The 17384-nt window shown below is 43.1% G+C and overlaps 1 protein-coding gene across 2 annotated transcripts; it reads right to left on the minus strand.

Moving 5' to 3' along the window:
* Positions 1–388: 388 nt before the first annotated feature.
* On the minus strand, positions 389–1175 carry LOC143842604 (uncharacterized). Of its 2 annotated transcripts, none has more exons than XM_077347836.1 (3): positions 892–1175; positions 653–769; positions 389–519 (listed from the first exon to the last, which is right to left on the minus strand). In XM_077347836.1, exons 1-3 carry the CDS (start codon positions 1070–1072, stop codon positions 404–406), a joined length of 414 nt encoding a protein of 137 aa, XP_077203951.1. In that variant the 5' UTR covers positions 1073–1175; the 3' UTR covers positions 389–403. The 2 variants fall into 2 exon arrangements, with proteins under 2 accessions (XP_077203951.1, XP_077203950.1); XM_077347835.1 differs by having other exon boundaries at positions 653–772; positions 892–1166.
* Positions 1176–17384: the final 16209 nt, after the last annotated feature.

The following is a 17384-nucleotide window of genomic DNA, read 5'->3' on the forward strand; positions in this document are numbered from 1 at the left end:
CTGTGTTTGCTGTTGTCTGTTCAATAAAGTTTATGTTTTTGACTCTGTCTCTGTGTACCCTCTCTAGTGATTGTGCCTATTCTGGCACCGTTGTGTGGGTTGGAGGTTGGAGGGTGTTTTAAAGGTTAAAGGTGTTTTAGGAGTTTGGGGTGAAAGGTGTGCAAGGAGTCACACTGGAGTCTTTTTCAGGAAATTTACAATAACATTTTATTTTCAGAAACAGTTCAACAGGGGAAAAAAACAAGGGAATGTAACTTGGACCCCCCCACCACCACCCCCACCCTCCAAGAAAGCCAACTTTTTTTTAACAAATTCAAATATTTAACAGGGATAGAAAAATGGGCAAAGTAACTGGGAACCCCCCCAACACCCCCCACCCCAAAACACAAAAAGAAAACAAAACTTAGGTCCCACTGCTCCCCTCCCCAGCCCCTTCCATCTCCCTCACTCTCCTGCACAACCGTCCCATGGTCCCCCTAACTTTGCGGCGGAAGAGGTCTTCGTCCTCCTTCTTCTTAACTGTGTGGGGAGGGAGAAAAAGTACACATTAGTGCCACACATATTTTCCAATTTTTTTAGTTTACATGCATACACTTTTTGGTGGCCTTAGCCACAGTGTGAGAAGAGTTGGGCAGTGGGGAACATAACCTACGTTCTTCCGCCTCCCTCTGCTGCCTTTGCTGCTCTAACTCCCCTTTCAGGTCTGCCACTTCAGCCTCTAAGGCAGTCACCCTGGCCTCCATGGCACGCATCCTTGCCTCCATAGTTTCTGCTATAGAAATCAAACAAAGAATTTAATCACACTTCAAATGGAAGCATCACAGCAGGCTCCCATATGGCTCCATGGGGGTACACACACATGGGTCTCCCGCACAGACATAAAACTCTCACCTGCAGCCTGTCCTGAGGTGGAAGGTCCCTCTTCCTCCCCCTCCTCACGCTCAGGTGCTTTTGCCATCTTGGATGGTGATTGTGTGGCTGGGCAAAGAAAAAGAGAAATCATAATTAAAAGCACACAAACCAGAGATGAAACACAGCTGGTAGACACACCACAGTTAGAGTCAAAGCGCATAACCAAAGTGGTTCTACACAGTACTGGCGGGCTAAGTCAGAGGGGGTTGACAGCATCTAAATACTTTCTCGAATTTCATTGGGGACAGTAGGGGAAAGAGGCAGCTAGTCATGCCATGCATGTTTAAGGGCAAAACACAACAAGGGCAGCACTCACCCATATGCCTCCTCATTTCCAGGGGGGGCTTCCCAGCCTTCTCCCATATTTTCACCATCTGGTCGTGGAAGACCGTCCTCCCACTTGGCTGCGGGACCCCCCCCCCCACTGTTCCAGACTGTTGAGGAAGTCCAGCTTCACCCTCTTAAATTTTGTCCGGACCTGCTCCCAGGTCCGGACATAGCCCCTCTCCCTCAGCTTTGATGCCAACACCAGGTAAGCACCCTTGGTGTGGCAGTGGGTGCTGGCCATAAGGCGGCCAACACTTTTCGATTGGAGCACCAGCTCCAGAAGTGCCTCAGCCTCGGCGCGCTGCCAGAAGGAGCCCTTCCGTGGCTTCGGCATCTTCGGAATGACGGTTAGGGAACGAACGTGCGTTGCTCCGATCGACCACCCCTATTTTAAATGTATCAAAGCTGCCCACCAATAAAATTATTCCCTGGAACATAAGTGGATTGATCCTCCGGTTTGACAGGGGTCGCCAATACTTCCTGGCTACCCGCCTCCCCGAACTTTCCCCGTTCAGCGCTTCCGTATTGTGTGTGTCAATTTCAGTGGGGAGTTAGCATTTAGGGCTGTCAAAGTGCTTTTGGACCAGAGAATCCCCGTTTTTTTGCTGGCAAAGTACACAAACCGCACAAGACAAGGTTAAACAAAGAACACAAAACTTTATTCAACAGCAGAGTGGGAAAAACAATTAAACACGCCTCCTGTTTCTGTAGATGTGGGTGGCTATGGCGTCCCGAACCTTGCACCCCTCAGCATAGATCCTTTTTCTCCTTGCTTCAGGGATGTCTTGAGTGTCCTCAAGGACTACAGGATCAGGTTCATCCACAGGGAAGGGGATGTTATGTCCCTTGTCCTCGCATATGTTGTGCAAAATGACACACGCGATGATCAGCGGAGTCACATTGTCTATATGCACATGGAGTCGGGACATCAGGCAACGGAACCGGGACTTCAGACGTCCAAAGGCACGCTCCACTACATTCCTTGCCCGGGAGTGACTGAGGTTGTAGTGGCTCTGCACGTCTGTCCTTGGCCGCTTGTAGGGAGTCATGAGCCAGCGTCGTAATGGGTAGGCTCCGTCACCGAGCACCAACGCCGGCACACGCACGCCCTCAATGGTGGCGGTGGGGTTTCCTGGAACAAAGACCCCTTCGTCCATGGCTTTCCTGAGGTTCGATTCCCTGAAAACAAGGGCATCATGCCTCCTGCCACTCCACCCCACCTCGGCATCGATAAACCGGCCGGAGAAGTCCACAGTTCCTTGCAGGAGAACAGAACAAAAGTCCTTCCTGTTCCCGTACTCCTTTATGCTTCCCCCGGGGGCACGGATAGGGATGTGGCTTCCATCGACGGCCGCAAAACAATGCGGGAATCCAAGCCTGGCAAACCCGTCCATACTCTGGAATAAGGGAAAGAAAAGAATATAAGCCATGGCATGTCAGCGTGGGGTGTATCGCGTCTTCGTTGCTGACCTGTCAAACAAGAAAAAAAATTTAAAGGGCAAAGGGGATAGAATGACACTCACCGCTCCAAGCCGGTCTCCGAGGCACACGACTTTGCTGAACAATTCCGCCTCCATGGCGAGGCAGAACTCCTTAAGGATATCGCCAACCGTAGTGACTCCGAGTCCGAATTGCTGGGCTACTGTCCGGAAGTACTGAGGGGTGGCCAAGTACCACAATGCGACCGCCACCCTTTTTTCCACTGGCACGGGGTGCCGCATGCCAGTGACTTGCCTCTCCATGCGTCCACGTAGAGCCTCCACGAGTTCAAAAAATGTCCCCCTAGACATTCTAAAGTTGGCAATCCAGTGGTCATCATCCCAGCGAGCCCACACAAAATTTTCCCACCAGTCAGAGGATCTTTCGTCCGCCCAGAACCGGGGGGGGAACCGGACCTCTGCCAGAGCTTGCCAGTGCCTCTTTGCCGCCATGGTTGCCCGTAGAGAACGTCTTGTGCTGCTGGTCATCGCTCTGGCAATACGTTCTCGGTATTCCTCTGAAGCAGCCCTCCTATGCTGCACAGTGGTGCGGATACGCTGGACCACCGCAAGCATCTGAGCCAACAATTGAACAATAATCCTCTCCATTGCAACGTTAACCTGTGCTGCGGGCAGTAGGCTACGCAAACAAAGAGAGGCCGACCGCGTGTCTGCCCAGGTGCATATAAGCAGGTAACCTGTGGGCGTGTACTGTGGGCGGGGATTAACCTATCAAACATATCAACGCATCAACCTCTGGTTCATAGAAAACAATAGAAAACACGTTCCAAGGGCGCCAATGATTTGACGATAACGCGTTGCTACGGGTTTTCCTGGGTTTTTTTAAAAAAAAGGGAACCCTGACAAGTCCGGCTTTAGGGTCGAGGTCAAAGGTTTGCCCGCAGTTTGATTGACGGGCACGGGAGGCCAGAAGCGCTAAAAAGGGACCTCCTTTGTAGCGAAAAGACGGAGAACCGGAAGCCTGTGGGTTACGAAAGTGACGAGAAGTGAAAGTGCTAAATTCCGCAAAAACCGCAGCTGTGCGTTACGGGCACAGCTAGTTACATTTCGCTAGTTGAAGTAGCGATTTCGCTAACAGCAACCAAATAGCAACTTTGAGCTCTGTGCGAAATGGCCCTGGATCTCCACCAGTTTCTAATCTGATGTTGTTCGACTTTTTTTGCAGGGAGGTTGAAAAATAAGAGTCTGATGAAGAAGCATGCAACAAAGTTGCATTCCGTTGTTGTGGTTCACATGTGATTTCTTTGACTTCCAGCAGAACTTGAAATAATTGACTGTTTTCTTGCAAAATGTGACAACTGATGATGGCTGTCGATGCAAAACATTGAGAATGTTGAGCTGGCCCATCTACATGTCTGCAGAATTATATAGTATAATTCAAAATTAAATTAAATGATTTGCATCCTGGGAGGAAGGCATGAGATCACATTCTTCTGAATTCATATTCACATGAAATGGGACAGAGGAGGCAATATAGACTTAGAGACAGCATGATACAAGGTCAACTTCAAAGTAACACAGTCCAAACAGGAGCTGTGGCAAGAAGACCTTGAAGACTACAGAGAAGTGACAAAAATGTTATATGTCTGCCCACCAGCTTTTAAATGGATTTGGGTAGATGATTAAAACACATCAAAGCATTGAAAAGTAGGGTAAAAAAATTAAATTAATACTTAAAAAAATAGAGGAAATTCTTCCAAAATACCAGCTCCTCTTCCTCCATGCTCCATTATATTCGTTCTAAAGAATAAAATCTGTTCCTTTGTTGCCATCTTAGAATCTCAGACCACATTTGTAGAATATCCTTATTCTGGAAGAAAACTTCACAGCTTGAGCCACAGCATCTTTTTGCAAGTTCTTTAAGTTTCTTTCATTTCAATGATCATTGGTGCATTATGCATGGCAGGAAACCTTGCAAAAAGTCTGCCCATAAAGATGTTGTTTTTTTATTTCTGCATGTGGAGCTGGTTTTGCCATCGAAAAGCCACCATTGTATCTTTAATTATGCATGACATTCCCCCCATAGAAGCCACTGCATCTTTTCAGTGCAGTATATAAAACTAGCTTTAAAATGACATTTCTTTTACAACCATCATGTTTTTGCATGCATAAACACCAGCGTGTTTTTGATCTCCTCCCCTGTGCCACAATACACCAATGAGGGCAATGGACAGCCTCCAGTCCCTCATCCACCAATGGGAGATTGAGGTGCCCCTTATTTGGCGCAGACCCTCCCACCTCTGCTATGACAACATTACACCAGCAGAAATTAATTTATTCATTCCCTCAGAGGCATTTACAAGCATTTCAATCCACTCTCTATGAGGAACAGAATACCTTTGAGGAGGGAAGATTGTAGTATTTTCAAAAGGTTGTGTGCCCCCATGGGTCATGTGACATTACAGCTGACCATGGCCTTCCAATGAGCATCTAGCACAATGGAGGAATACCCCTCCATTTGCCATTGTAAGTCCATAATTCAAATACATAATCCTTGCAGAAAAACACTACAATTTTAAAATATATATATATTATTTAAAAGGGTCAGCATGCTGGCTTCAATTAAAACCTTTACATGCATAAGAGCCCTTGGAGAACCATGGTGGGTGAAGCCTTAATACGCGTAATAAATAGTATCTGTTTTAATGGACTGTTATTCTTCCAGAACTTGGAGGTGGGGGAGGAGAATACATAGGCTTAAATCATTCAATTAAAATAATAAGTTCCTGGCATTTATGTCATGTGCTACAATTGCAACTATTCCGTCATATGGATAGATTCAAATGGGTAGCCGTGTTGGTCTGAAGTAGCATAATCAGAGTCCAGCAGCACCTTTAAGACCAACAAAGATTTATTCAAGGCGTGAGCTTTCGAGTGCAAGCACTCTTCCTTCGACTTCCTCAGTGTGAGGAAGAGTGCTTGCATTTGAAAGCTCATGCCCTCTGCTGGACTCTGATTTTATTATTCCTTCATATGTTCCTGTTATTAGGCAAAAAAGCCATCCATTGTCTTGAAGAAGTTTTTCTCCCTTATAAGTAATGTTGCTGAAAGAAATTTTTCTTTATCAATCATTAACTTTGGTAATGAGCCATTTAAAAGAAAACATATCCTTTGGATCTCAGAAGTTTCATCCAAATTCTTTATCCAATCCAAAGAATTATATATTTCTCAGTTTATTGTACAGAGGGCAGCATAACATTATACAAATTAATGACTCTGCCTAACTGGTATCATATTTTGGATGTGTCTGTATGCTGATCTTGGATCATAATAAAGCAATTGATTGATTTGTATCATATTTACATAAGCTACTTATAAATGGCATTTTAAAGTACCATTATGCCATTTCTACTGTTGGAAGGGCATTAAAGCATGCCAATGAAAAGATTCTTCTATATTAATGCATTAGGAAATTAAAATGTTTAGAAAGAGTAAAAGAGCGTGGAAAGGACAAACCAATGAGGAAGACTTCCTATTGCTATAATTGTAACTATTTTATTAGAGTTCATTTTTCTGTACCCGAGAATTTTGAGCAAGTGGCTTTATAAACTTTAAATAGTTTTCCTTTTCTGGATTTCTTCAGCAAGCAGTAAACATAATTTTTATAAACACTGAAAAATCCATTCGTAAACATCCCATCAGTGAAAGAAAATGATAAAAGAAACCTCTGTGGTTAATTTAAATATATTTTTAAATCTATGAAGCCTTGGTCTTATTTCTCTGACCTATCTATACAACTACGTGATAAAGTACAGGAATGAAATGGTTAGTTTTAAGTTGATGAACCACAGATAGTTTTCTTGCAGTCGATTTACTGAATATGCCATGCTCACACATACAAATCAATAAATCTTTAAGAAAGGGGTGATTTGGATCCAGTAAGTTTTAAGTTTTATTGGCTGCAGTCTGGTTTCTAGACTACCTTTTGAAGCATATCCTCCAAGCAGTGTGATTTTTCAATCTCTCAGTTGTTTGTACAGATAGGTAAATGTTCATGCATTGCTACACATATAAGCACCATACTTCTAAAAGCCCATTTACATGCAAACCATTATTTCAATACAAAAAAACCACCAACCTGTATGTCTTTTTAAAGACAAATAATTTCCATGTAGTTTCTGGTGGGGGGTTTTGTTGTTGTTGTTAGTCAACTTAATGAATCAAATTTATATTGTAAATGGTATCCTATATTGTTAGAAACACAATAAAAGAAAGTTCTTCTGCTAACTGGTTTGCTTATTTATTTACACCTTTTTATTTATGATTCTCTGTGGTCTTTATGGCCTCTAAAAGGCTCACTTTCTGGTTGCCACCCATCTTGCCTTCAAGGATCTCTGAGCAGAAGAGTGCTTGGGGTGAAGATTTTAACTGGTTGGCAGAATTTTACTTATTTATCACCATATATTTTTATGGCTTCCTCAACCCCATTCATTACTGGCTAGGAAGCAATTGGGAAAATAAGATGTGATGATATCATGCCATGTTCTTGCATAACTAGATGTGGCCATGAGAGTTGGATGCCATTTTCTGTGGTAATTATTGCAATTTTCGGATACTGCTTTGCTAGCCACCCAGGATATAACTACTTTAAATAAATCAATAAAATTCCATCCACACAAGACATTTTCATTCGCAAGAAGTTAAATCTGAAACACAACTTGTTAAGCAATATGCTTCCTCGTTCTTCTTCTTTCCTTCAAGCTCCTTTGATTAAATGATCTTGAGAAGTCAATAAGGAACTTTTATATCCTTAAAGAAAATATGGCAGAGGGACAGATACCGGGACACTGCCAATGTCATCCTTGGTACTTCCTCATTAAATATGACCCTTCTTTCATAAGTCATACATTAATTAAAAAGGTAATTGGAGGCAGATCAGTTAAGCAGACTACAGAAGGTAGCAGTGACTTGTTAACAAAGGTTCTGTACCATACTTAGTTATAAGAAAGCAGGTATCCTCTGCCTGCAATAAATGTCCCTGAAGAGTACATTTTCACACAAGATCACACATACCTTCTTTGACAAGCAGTGCTGCAACCTAAGGTCTCAAGCCATCTGGCTAGAAGAGGGAAACAAATGTACTTTGCTTTACTGGGGGGACAAGAGTGTTTGTCTCAAGCTGAGCAGAATTCCTGTTGCCAGCATGTATGATCCTTTTAAACAGATTGAGTCTCCATGCAGTTTTAGAGACTGGAGAGGAAAAAAAATCTGACCTCATAAAATGCTTCATAACCCTCCTACGCCATGTTTTTCTGCCTTTATTTTTTTCCCCTATATTCAGACCCAATATCTTTGACTCTACCCCCCTCAATGCCCTATGCAACTCTGTACCTTCTTCCTTGATTTTCCCTATGCCTGGAATTTCTTCCATGAATGTCCACATGTACACTGAGCCCCACTTCCCTCTTTCTCCAAATCCCATCTTTAACGGCTCCTAGCAGAGTGGATAAAATAATTTGTTAAGGGCCCCGAGGGTGGGCCCTATCCGTGATAAGGAAGGTGCTCATAGGCCCCTTCCCCCAGACTGACAATCGGAGGGCCCAATCGGCCGGCGCTTTGCACCTGCCGATTGGGCCCTCCAATTGTCAGTCTGGCCTTGACCCAGTCCAGAGCCTTTTCAGACCTGGTCCCAACCTGGTAGAATGAGCTCCCAGGTGAGCTGCAGGCCCTGATAGAACTGTCTCAATTCCACAGGGCCTGCAAAATGGAGCTCTTTCACCAGGTCTTTGGTTGAGATCAGGGGGAGTAAGATCTGGGCCCCTCCCTGACTTAGCTGGAACATCAGGCTGCCTCGGCAGTCCTCCAGAGATGTGTGAACCAGTCCGTGAGCAGAGGGGTGGAAATTCAATGCCACCCGGGGGTTTTGTAAAATGATTTTAGACTATGACCCGCCACAAGCCACCATGTGGGAATGATAGGATATAAATTGAAACATAAAATAAATAAGTAAACCCCTTTCTTGCAGTTAACACCTTGTTCATTTTCAAGCTATAATAGATCACCTGACGGTAGAAGAACAAAAGTACCGCATGATCATGCCATGAGACTGAACTATTTTGCCAGTTGGTTGAATATACAAAGTCCAAAGCTACCAAAGATATTTCATTTCTCATTGTAATCTGCCTAAGAAATTAATTACTGAGATTATTTGCAATTTGTTGAAGGGAGAATTGTCCTAACAAGAGCAAATGACTTCTATTTGATGTGAATTTCCTTCATGAACTGTCAGATATGAAGGATTCAGCGCTATTCAAAAGTAAATATCTTTAGGGCATATTTCAACGCTATCAACTTGTGAACACAGCAGAAGAGGACAAATGTGACTAAAAATAAGAAATGACTAGTACATATGTCAAGTCCATTAAGTTGTGCTGTGACCTACTTTCACAAAATTGAGAGCAAACAGCAGGTGTCTTGCAATGCTGCTTTTGAGAAACACTCTTCATTTTTCTGTTCATTCTGACCAGTGGTGATCAGTGTTCTGTTTTGATTCTTCGGCTTGCTCATATGTTTCACCTATGAGAGCCAGTTTGATGTAGGGGTTAAGAGCGACAGCCTCTAATTTGGAGATCCAGATTTGATTCTCCTTTCCTTCACATGCAGCTTACTGGATAACCTTGGGTCACTCACAGTTCTCTCTGAGCTCTCACAGGCTCACCTACCTCCCAGGGTACCTGTTGTGGGAAGAAGATGAGCTGGTGATTGTAAGCCATTTTGAGACTCCTTTGGATAGTAAAAAGCAGCATACAAAAAACAGTTCTTGAATAGAGTATAAGAAAAATAGGAGCATCTGAAAATCAACCATGTATAGTTGACTGTTGGTCAGCAGCCACTGCGGTTTAGGCTCAATAGTTTCCCCACTGCTTCCATTCTGAGGCTAACATGAGCTCCCCTAGCTGGTGCTTTGGAAAGGACCTTTGGAAAGGAGGACATTCTTGAAAGTGAGCATAGAACTGAAACTACTGGCTCCTTTAGCATAACAGTGAGAAGGTGTCAGGAGGAATGTTCCTGTCTTATGAGGTTATTCTAGTGTAGCGATCCCCAACCTGTGGGCCGCGGACCACATGTGGTCCTTTGACTAATTGGAGGTGGGCCCCGAAGGACGCCTTCTCCCCCCCTGTCATGAGTTAAACTGTCAGCTTAACTGTCATGAGTTAAAATGTCCATGAAAATAAAATGTTCCTTATGTTAATTGTTGTGGCGTGTCTGTATCTTATTTTGAAGGGATGTTTAAACATTACCATAGCAATCAGAGAGCATTAGGGCAGTGGTTGAGAGTAGAGGAGTAAACTACCCCCCCCCCCACCGGGCCTCAGCAAAAAGGCGTTGAGTGGTCCCCAGTGATAAAAAGGTTGGGGACCACTCTAGTGCAAAGTTCAGCTGAACTGGATAGTTCTCACTGATAATGTGTCTTCCATGCACGTGTTTCACAAACCACACACAGTAAAGACTGTCTAGCACAGGGGTAGTCAACCTGTAGTCCTCCATATGTTCATGGACTACAATTCCCATGAGTTCCTGCCAGCAAACGCTGGCAGAGGCCCATGGGAATTGTAGTCCATGGACATCTGGAGGACCACAGGTTGACTACCCCTGGTCTAGCATATTAAAAATCCCATGGTTTCTAGATAGGAGTGTGTGATGCACATGTAAAAGAACAAAGGAAAGCTCACAGTGTGTTACCAAGCATTTTCAAAAAGATTTGCGGATAACATGCTGAAAGGAAAATTATGATCCCAGTCTTTGAGTGAAAAGGCAAGAGCCCAGGTATTTGGCACACAAAATTACATAAGGAGGGGAACTGTTCTATACTTGTTTTGTATGTTTTGATGTCTATTGAATGACTAACTTTTTAGCAAAAATTATCTAAACAATAAAAACCCATATCTTTAGTAGAGTGCTCCGGTCCTTCCATGAGAATTGCTTGTCTTCCCCACTTTGCCCGTGAGAGTCCCAATCCTGATGGGAGAAAAGAATGGAGAAGAAATGTTTCTCAAATGGGCAGGAAATACATTGTACATCAAATATATTCTCATTCTTCTGTTCTGAAACTGTAGTTTGTGTGCAGAGAAAAATATTACTTCACACAGATTACCATATAATGCTCTGCACATGTCACATGTCAGGATTCAGAATATGCACCACCACTGGATCATTTAAAAATGAGGCATTCCTTGCCCCTGACCTGGGGTTAGCAACTAGCATGATATAAATACTAGGGGCCAAGTCCGTTGCATTCAGGAACACAATGGGTGCTAGATTATGGGGATGGAATGGAAGAATTCTGCAGATGGTCTCCCCTTCCCCCCAGGACCTTGAAAGTCTGCAGGCAGCTGTTAGGGAACTCACCAGCAGGGGCAGCTCCCACGCAGCAGGGATCTGCAGCTCCAAGCCTCAGAGGGAAATGGAAGGAGGTCAGGGGTGGGAGATAGAAGGCGATTGGCTGGCCGCTGGACAGAAAGGCTAGCTGGTTGGAGGAGGAGGCATTCAGGGGCAGGACAGCCACTCTGAGTGGGTGTTAAGCCATGAAACACTCTCTTCCTTCAAGGCCTTACCAGAAATATTAAGTGGAACAGATGTTGTGTGTTGACAAACACCTCTAGCCACACAGATCGACATAAACATAAAATAGAACTTTTTAAAAAGTGCAAAAAATCTGTGATTTAGTGTATGGATGGGCTGCAGAGAAATGAATTCAGTTTTTTAAGAACCCGATCTGTGGAGATCACTTTATCTCCATGAATGCATATTTCATGCATTATCATATAACTTTAATTAGATGTAGAATGAATGTAGCATGGTTTGATACTATAATGTAGCATGGATTGATACTATAATTAATGAAAGGGTTTCTAAGAGATTTACAGATCATTGTCATATGAAATCCAAATGCCCATTTTAAAATCTAATTGTATCCTTCTCCAAAGCAGTTATTAGGATATAAATTATTTTTTAAAAAAATCTGGGTGGGGAAACAAGCTGTTATATAGAATGTCTCCAACTGATGTACATCACTCTCCCCTGCATTCTGTATTTAATAATTTATAAAGGCCCTGTCGTCTTAAGAAAGACCTACTAACCTTTGATTCTACTGAGCAATTTTCAGATTTGGTTTTGCTTGTTTGTCTGGTCCTGCCAAAACACAGTAGTATTCAAACCACTTAAATTCCAACTGTGTCTAAATTCACAATGGCTAATAATATGTTCTATGTTCTAAGTACCAGTGTATGTCACTTTACATAATCCTATATCAAACCTGCTTTGCTACGGTATGTTATTCCCACTCACCCAATTTAGAAATACTCTTGATACTCTTCAAACCCCACTTTGGTTTTCACCATCCTAAATAATTTAGTGTCATTTGTTACAAATACACTTTTGAAATATCCTGTACCAATTAACTTTCACTTGCTTCTACATAACATCTGAGTAACTCAGCACAGGGAGCAATTAGACATTAAGTGGATTGTGCTTCGTGATGTGCAGTGCAGAAGAAATCATTATAGCTAGACTCAAAAACCTGACAATGAAAGGAACAACTCTAAAGCAATGAATGACAATTGCATTCATGTAGTCACTGTGGGGTGCTACAAACCTGATTGTGAGGATAATCATCAAAGTCTGTTTTTCTTGCGAGAATATTTATATGCAAGCCGTTAAGGCCTTTTTTTTTTTGCACAAAATCCATTAACATTTTATAGCAAAGCAAAAACAGCAAAGTATAACTTCCGAAACAAATTATCATTTCAGCTTGAACAATTAAACTGGGATTTCGGCTCTGAAGAATGGAAAGTTTACAAGAGTGCCATGCTTTAAAAATAGTCCAGAAGTACAAAGTCCCCCCCAAAAGGAACCAAAGCTTTGATGTAAGCCAATCAATATTTTAAAGAATCTTCAAAGATACTGTTCATCCTTATCCCCTATCTAATGGAGAAAAAATAATTAGAGTGAAATATTTTCCCAGCACTGATTTTCAAGAATACTTTCTTCCACACTACATTTGCTATATGCACACTAAATAACAGTGGTTACCCTGTAGATGAGTAGATGTTAATCAAAGAACTATATTTGGTAATGAATCAGTTGTTGGAAACTTAGATTGGATGTATGTCATATTTGATCCTGACTGTGCATTGTTTAGCAAGCATGAAAACCATTAATGGCCAATGGAGTCAGACTTCTTCAAGTTTGTTCCTAATAGCATTCATGTTCCTTGAGTTCTCTTTCTGTGAATATCCAGCACTTGATCATTTGCTGCAGAATGTGTGTACAGATTCTACCAAGCAACATTCTGTGAAATCTGAATATTCTATCTGTGTGCACTACTGATTTCTCATCTCATGTGCAGGAGATCAATTAATATTGCAGTTTTTATAACAAGTTCTGCCAGATACACTTATATTGGGTATATGACTGAAAAAAATGATACATGATACTTTAGAAACAATGCACAATAGGCAACAAGTTTATAACTGTCCTATACAACTTTCCTTGAAAATCCCATTTCAAATGTAAATGTCTTTCTGTTGCTAGCATTCATTCATGTTCAGGGCTCTGTGGACTGTAGAAGAAAGTATTAATCAATGGGTTTGGTGCTACCACACAAGAAAACCTAAGGGCAATTTGCTTAACCTTGTGAATAGATACAGGCCACATTTAAAAGTCCCTAAAAATCCCTAAACTTCTTCCTAAGCAAATAATGAATATTAGTTTTATACAAATGAAATTTATATATGGTCATAAAATGTGTGGGTATAGCTCTTTTCTAAACCTATATCTGATCTTTTTTTAAAGAAATAATTTTTCAAATTTACATAGCAATGCTGCATTTATGTTATTTACAATTATAAACTATGTCATTCTCTCGAGTTCTCAAAGTCTACCTGTGCTTAAAAATAAAGTTGCCATGGAAAATGTGCTGAGCAAATGATGAGAGTGACATCTTCTAGTCTTGCAGAAAATCTTCTCAACGGTATGCTTAGCACGCTGGCCTAGTTTTCTTGCTACAAAGGACCTGAAAATAGAATATCTAGCATAATATTGACACAGCCTGCCAAAGTAAATAATACCCTAGTACTTGCATCTTGGGAAAGTTTTCATCTGTAAAAGGTTTTTAAAAAACTACTTACTTCTCTTCGTATTTAAGTGAGGGGCCAGCATTAACTTGAGTTTTTATTTGCTCAAACTAAAACCTTGGGCCATTCTGCACCGGGATCCATGTAGCAAATTGTTTGCTGAACGAAAAATCGCCATTTTAAATAGTGGAATTCGACGTAAGGCATACCTGCCTTTGTAGTGGAATCCAGTTGCGTTTCTATCGTTTCCCACAGGGTTCCGGTCTCGGCAAAAATCGCTAGAAAGGAAGCGCTATTGCTGAGCTGTGCCCTGCCCCTGGCCGTCAACCAGCCAATGGGCGGCCGTTATCATGCTCCCAAACAGCCCCTTTCCCTTTAAAGGTAAAGGTAAAGGTATCCCCTGTGCAAGCACCGAGTCATGTCTGACCCTTGGGGTGACGCCCTCTAGCGTTTTCATGGCAGACTCAATACGGGGTGGTTTGCCAGTGCCTTCCCCAGTCATGACCGTTTACCCCCCAGCAGCAAGCTGGGTACTCATTTTACCGACCTCGGAAGGATGGAAGGCTGAGTCAACCTTGAGCCGGCTGCTGGGATCGAACTCCCAACCTCATGGGCAAAGCTTTCAGGCGGCTGCCTTACCACTCTACGCCACAAGAGGCTCTTTTCCCTTTAAGGAAGGTTTAAAAAAAAACACCTGTTGCAACAAATATGCGTTGATTCGTTGCAACGGAAAGACCCATCCAGCTAGCAGGTGATGTTTGAGCTGCCGTTTCATCGTTGCCACGCTCCCCCCCCCCCGAGTGAAAAAAAATCCCCCCCTCACGGGCGCGATTTTCAGCCAAAAACAGTGTGAAAAATAAAGTGAAAATAAACCAGCAAACGGGCCTCTGCGATGCTTGTGCTCGGTGACTTTAAACAGAGGGACTGCAGCCGGGGAAGCCTCACTGGGTAAACGAAGGCTTGCCGGTGCATTGATCTCCGCTCGCTCAGAGAAAAAAAAATGGTGATCGCTTTGCCGGAAGATCAGAGGAGAGAGCCAGGGGGAGGGACAAAGTTGTGCATAACGGCAAAACTGTAGCGATTTCAATTAGTAACCATTGTGCTATTTGGGACGAATGCGGAACGGCCCCTTGTTTTGATCGAATTCTATGAAAGAAACAACTCAGAATATTTCTGAGATATCATAAAATATCCCCCCTACAAACATTTCCCTCACTATTTTTGAGAAACTACATTCAAAAATATTCAATCACATTGCTCTCTTGTTCTTTCTTGCTTAGATTATGATGTTATCCATTCAATCGTGTCCGACCCTTGGCCATTCTATGGGAAAGTTTTCACCATACGTTTCTGTCAATGACTGCTTCTTTTTGTTGCTTAGATGATTTCATTTGTCCTCAAAAATGTCACTACATAGACAAACAAGATAAATTACTTAATCTCATTCACTATGTTAAATAACTTTACAAAGAATGGCTGTCGTACACAGTTAAAGAATGTCAGTCCTGAATTATAAATTATACACAGATATACAGAAAAGGCATCAGGTGGACCATTCTGAACTGACAAAGGACTGGCAAGAAAATTCATTTCACCTTTTCCCTGACTGATTTCACATAGTCTGTTTTTCCCCCATTTCACTGATGTTATAATATGTTGTGGCATAAACAGACTGCAACGTGAACAGCCTATTTTTTCCTGCTAAAAACTCTGCTTTTTAAAATCAGGGGGAGGAAACCCCTGCATTTCCATAGCATTATTGGGGAAGTCTTTTTCATGTCTCCAGAAGGGAAAGTATGACTTCTATGTGAATGACAGGAGAGTCCCCCTTCCTCTGCATTTCCATTCTGAACTGCTGAGGAATCTTTGCTGACATCCTAGGACAGGACAACAGCTTACTACATCATAACAGTACAAGAGGTGAATGCCTTGCATCGCAGATGGTTGAGAGAAGCCCTAATAGAGGGAGCTGGGAGTAGGTGGGATTTGGGGTAAAGAGAGACCTCAGTGGAGTACAATCCTATAGAGTCCTCCCTCCAAAGCAGCCATTTTCTCTAGGGGACTGTAATTCTGGGGGATGCCCAGGTCCCACGTGTGGACTGGCATCCCTATCTAGTGAACCATGGCTAACAAGAGTGAAAAGGCAGATTGCACTGTGCTATGAGGAATCTCTGCTACAAGTCCAAACTGAGCAATGTTTGCACCAGCTAGATGATACATGTGGGAAAGGTGGGCAGGGTATCATGATATTAAAATGACAACAACCTCATGTGAAATAATCCTCTTTTCCAAATACATCCCCCTACACACACACACACACAAACACACATACTGTAAGAGTTATTTTTCCTTTCAGGAGCTGAACTGAAATTCAAACATTACTAGTATTACTCCCATATTCTTTAGACACTTGTTCCCCAGATACTAAATGTCTTATGTCTGCTGCCATTATCTGCATGCCGCTGATTGCTGCAGTGGGGGACTCTGGCACTGCAAAAGGACATTACTCAGCTGCATCGGATGGGGCCCGGCTAAGCTGCTTGACAAGGCAGGAGCACCGCCTCTTTTCCTCCTTGGCCTCTGAGCTTCTTCCCACCTGCCCACTCTAACTGCCTGTCATTGCATCTTTTAATTTGTCTATATGTTTGGCTTATGCTTTTCTTCTGTTGTATTGTTATTTGGCCCAGCTGGTGATTATGCTGATTGGGGAGGATCTTTTGGGGTGAAGCCTGCACCTGCATGATGGGCTCCACCAGGATTAGTGGCCTCCTTAAGGGGCTGGGTGCATGGGAGGCGGCTGTGGAGGCGGCTGCCTTGCATTGCAGATTGCTAGGGGGAACCCTAATAGAAGCTGATGCCCTCAGGGATCCTTCCTCATTCCACCTCATGTTTGCACAGCAAGCCTGGCAGCCTGGGGAGTGTGACCTGTGCATCACTCAGGGCCATTCCGCACTCGTCCAAAATAGCACAATGGTTACAAATTGAAATCGCTACTGTTTTGCCATTATGCACAACGCCGTCAACAATCTGCAACACTCCTGAAACCGATCCGCAAAAAGCGCTTTGTTGTAGCGCTTTCAGGGAAATCCCAAAAAGTGGATTCACCCTCCGGAAAGCGCTACACTCTTACAACCAATCTGCAACACTAGCGGGAAAGTTCTGTGCGATACCATTGTTGCGGTTTCTGCAAAGTTCCTCCCCCTAGCTCTCTCCTCTGATCTTCCGGCAAAGTGATCGCCATTTTTTTTTCTCCGAGCGAGCGGAGATCAACGCACCGGCGAGCCTTCGTTTACCCAGCGAGGCTTCCCTGGCTGCAGGGCTGTTTTAAGTCACCAAGCATGAAACAACACACAGCCCCGTTTGCTGTGTTATTTTCCCTTTATTTTTCACTGTATTTGCGGCTGAAAATCGGGCCCGTGCCGGGGGGGGGTTATTTTTTTTTTTCACTCGGGGGGAGCGTGGCAACGATGAAACGGCAGCTCAAACACCACCTGCTACCTAGATGGGTCTCTCCATTGCAACAAATCAACGCAGATTCGTTGCAACGTGTGTGTGTTTTTTTAACTTCCTT

The sequence above is a fragment of the Paroedura picta genome, chromosome 8 (assembly GCF_049243985.1).
Source record: "Paroedura picta isolate Pp20150507F chromosome 8, Ppicta_v3.0, whole genome shotgun sequence".
In the NCBI taxonomy this organism is placed as follows: domain Eukaryota; kingdom Metazoa; phylum Chordata; class Lepidosauria; order Squamata; family Gekkonidae; genus Paroedura; species Paroedura picta.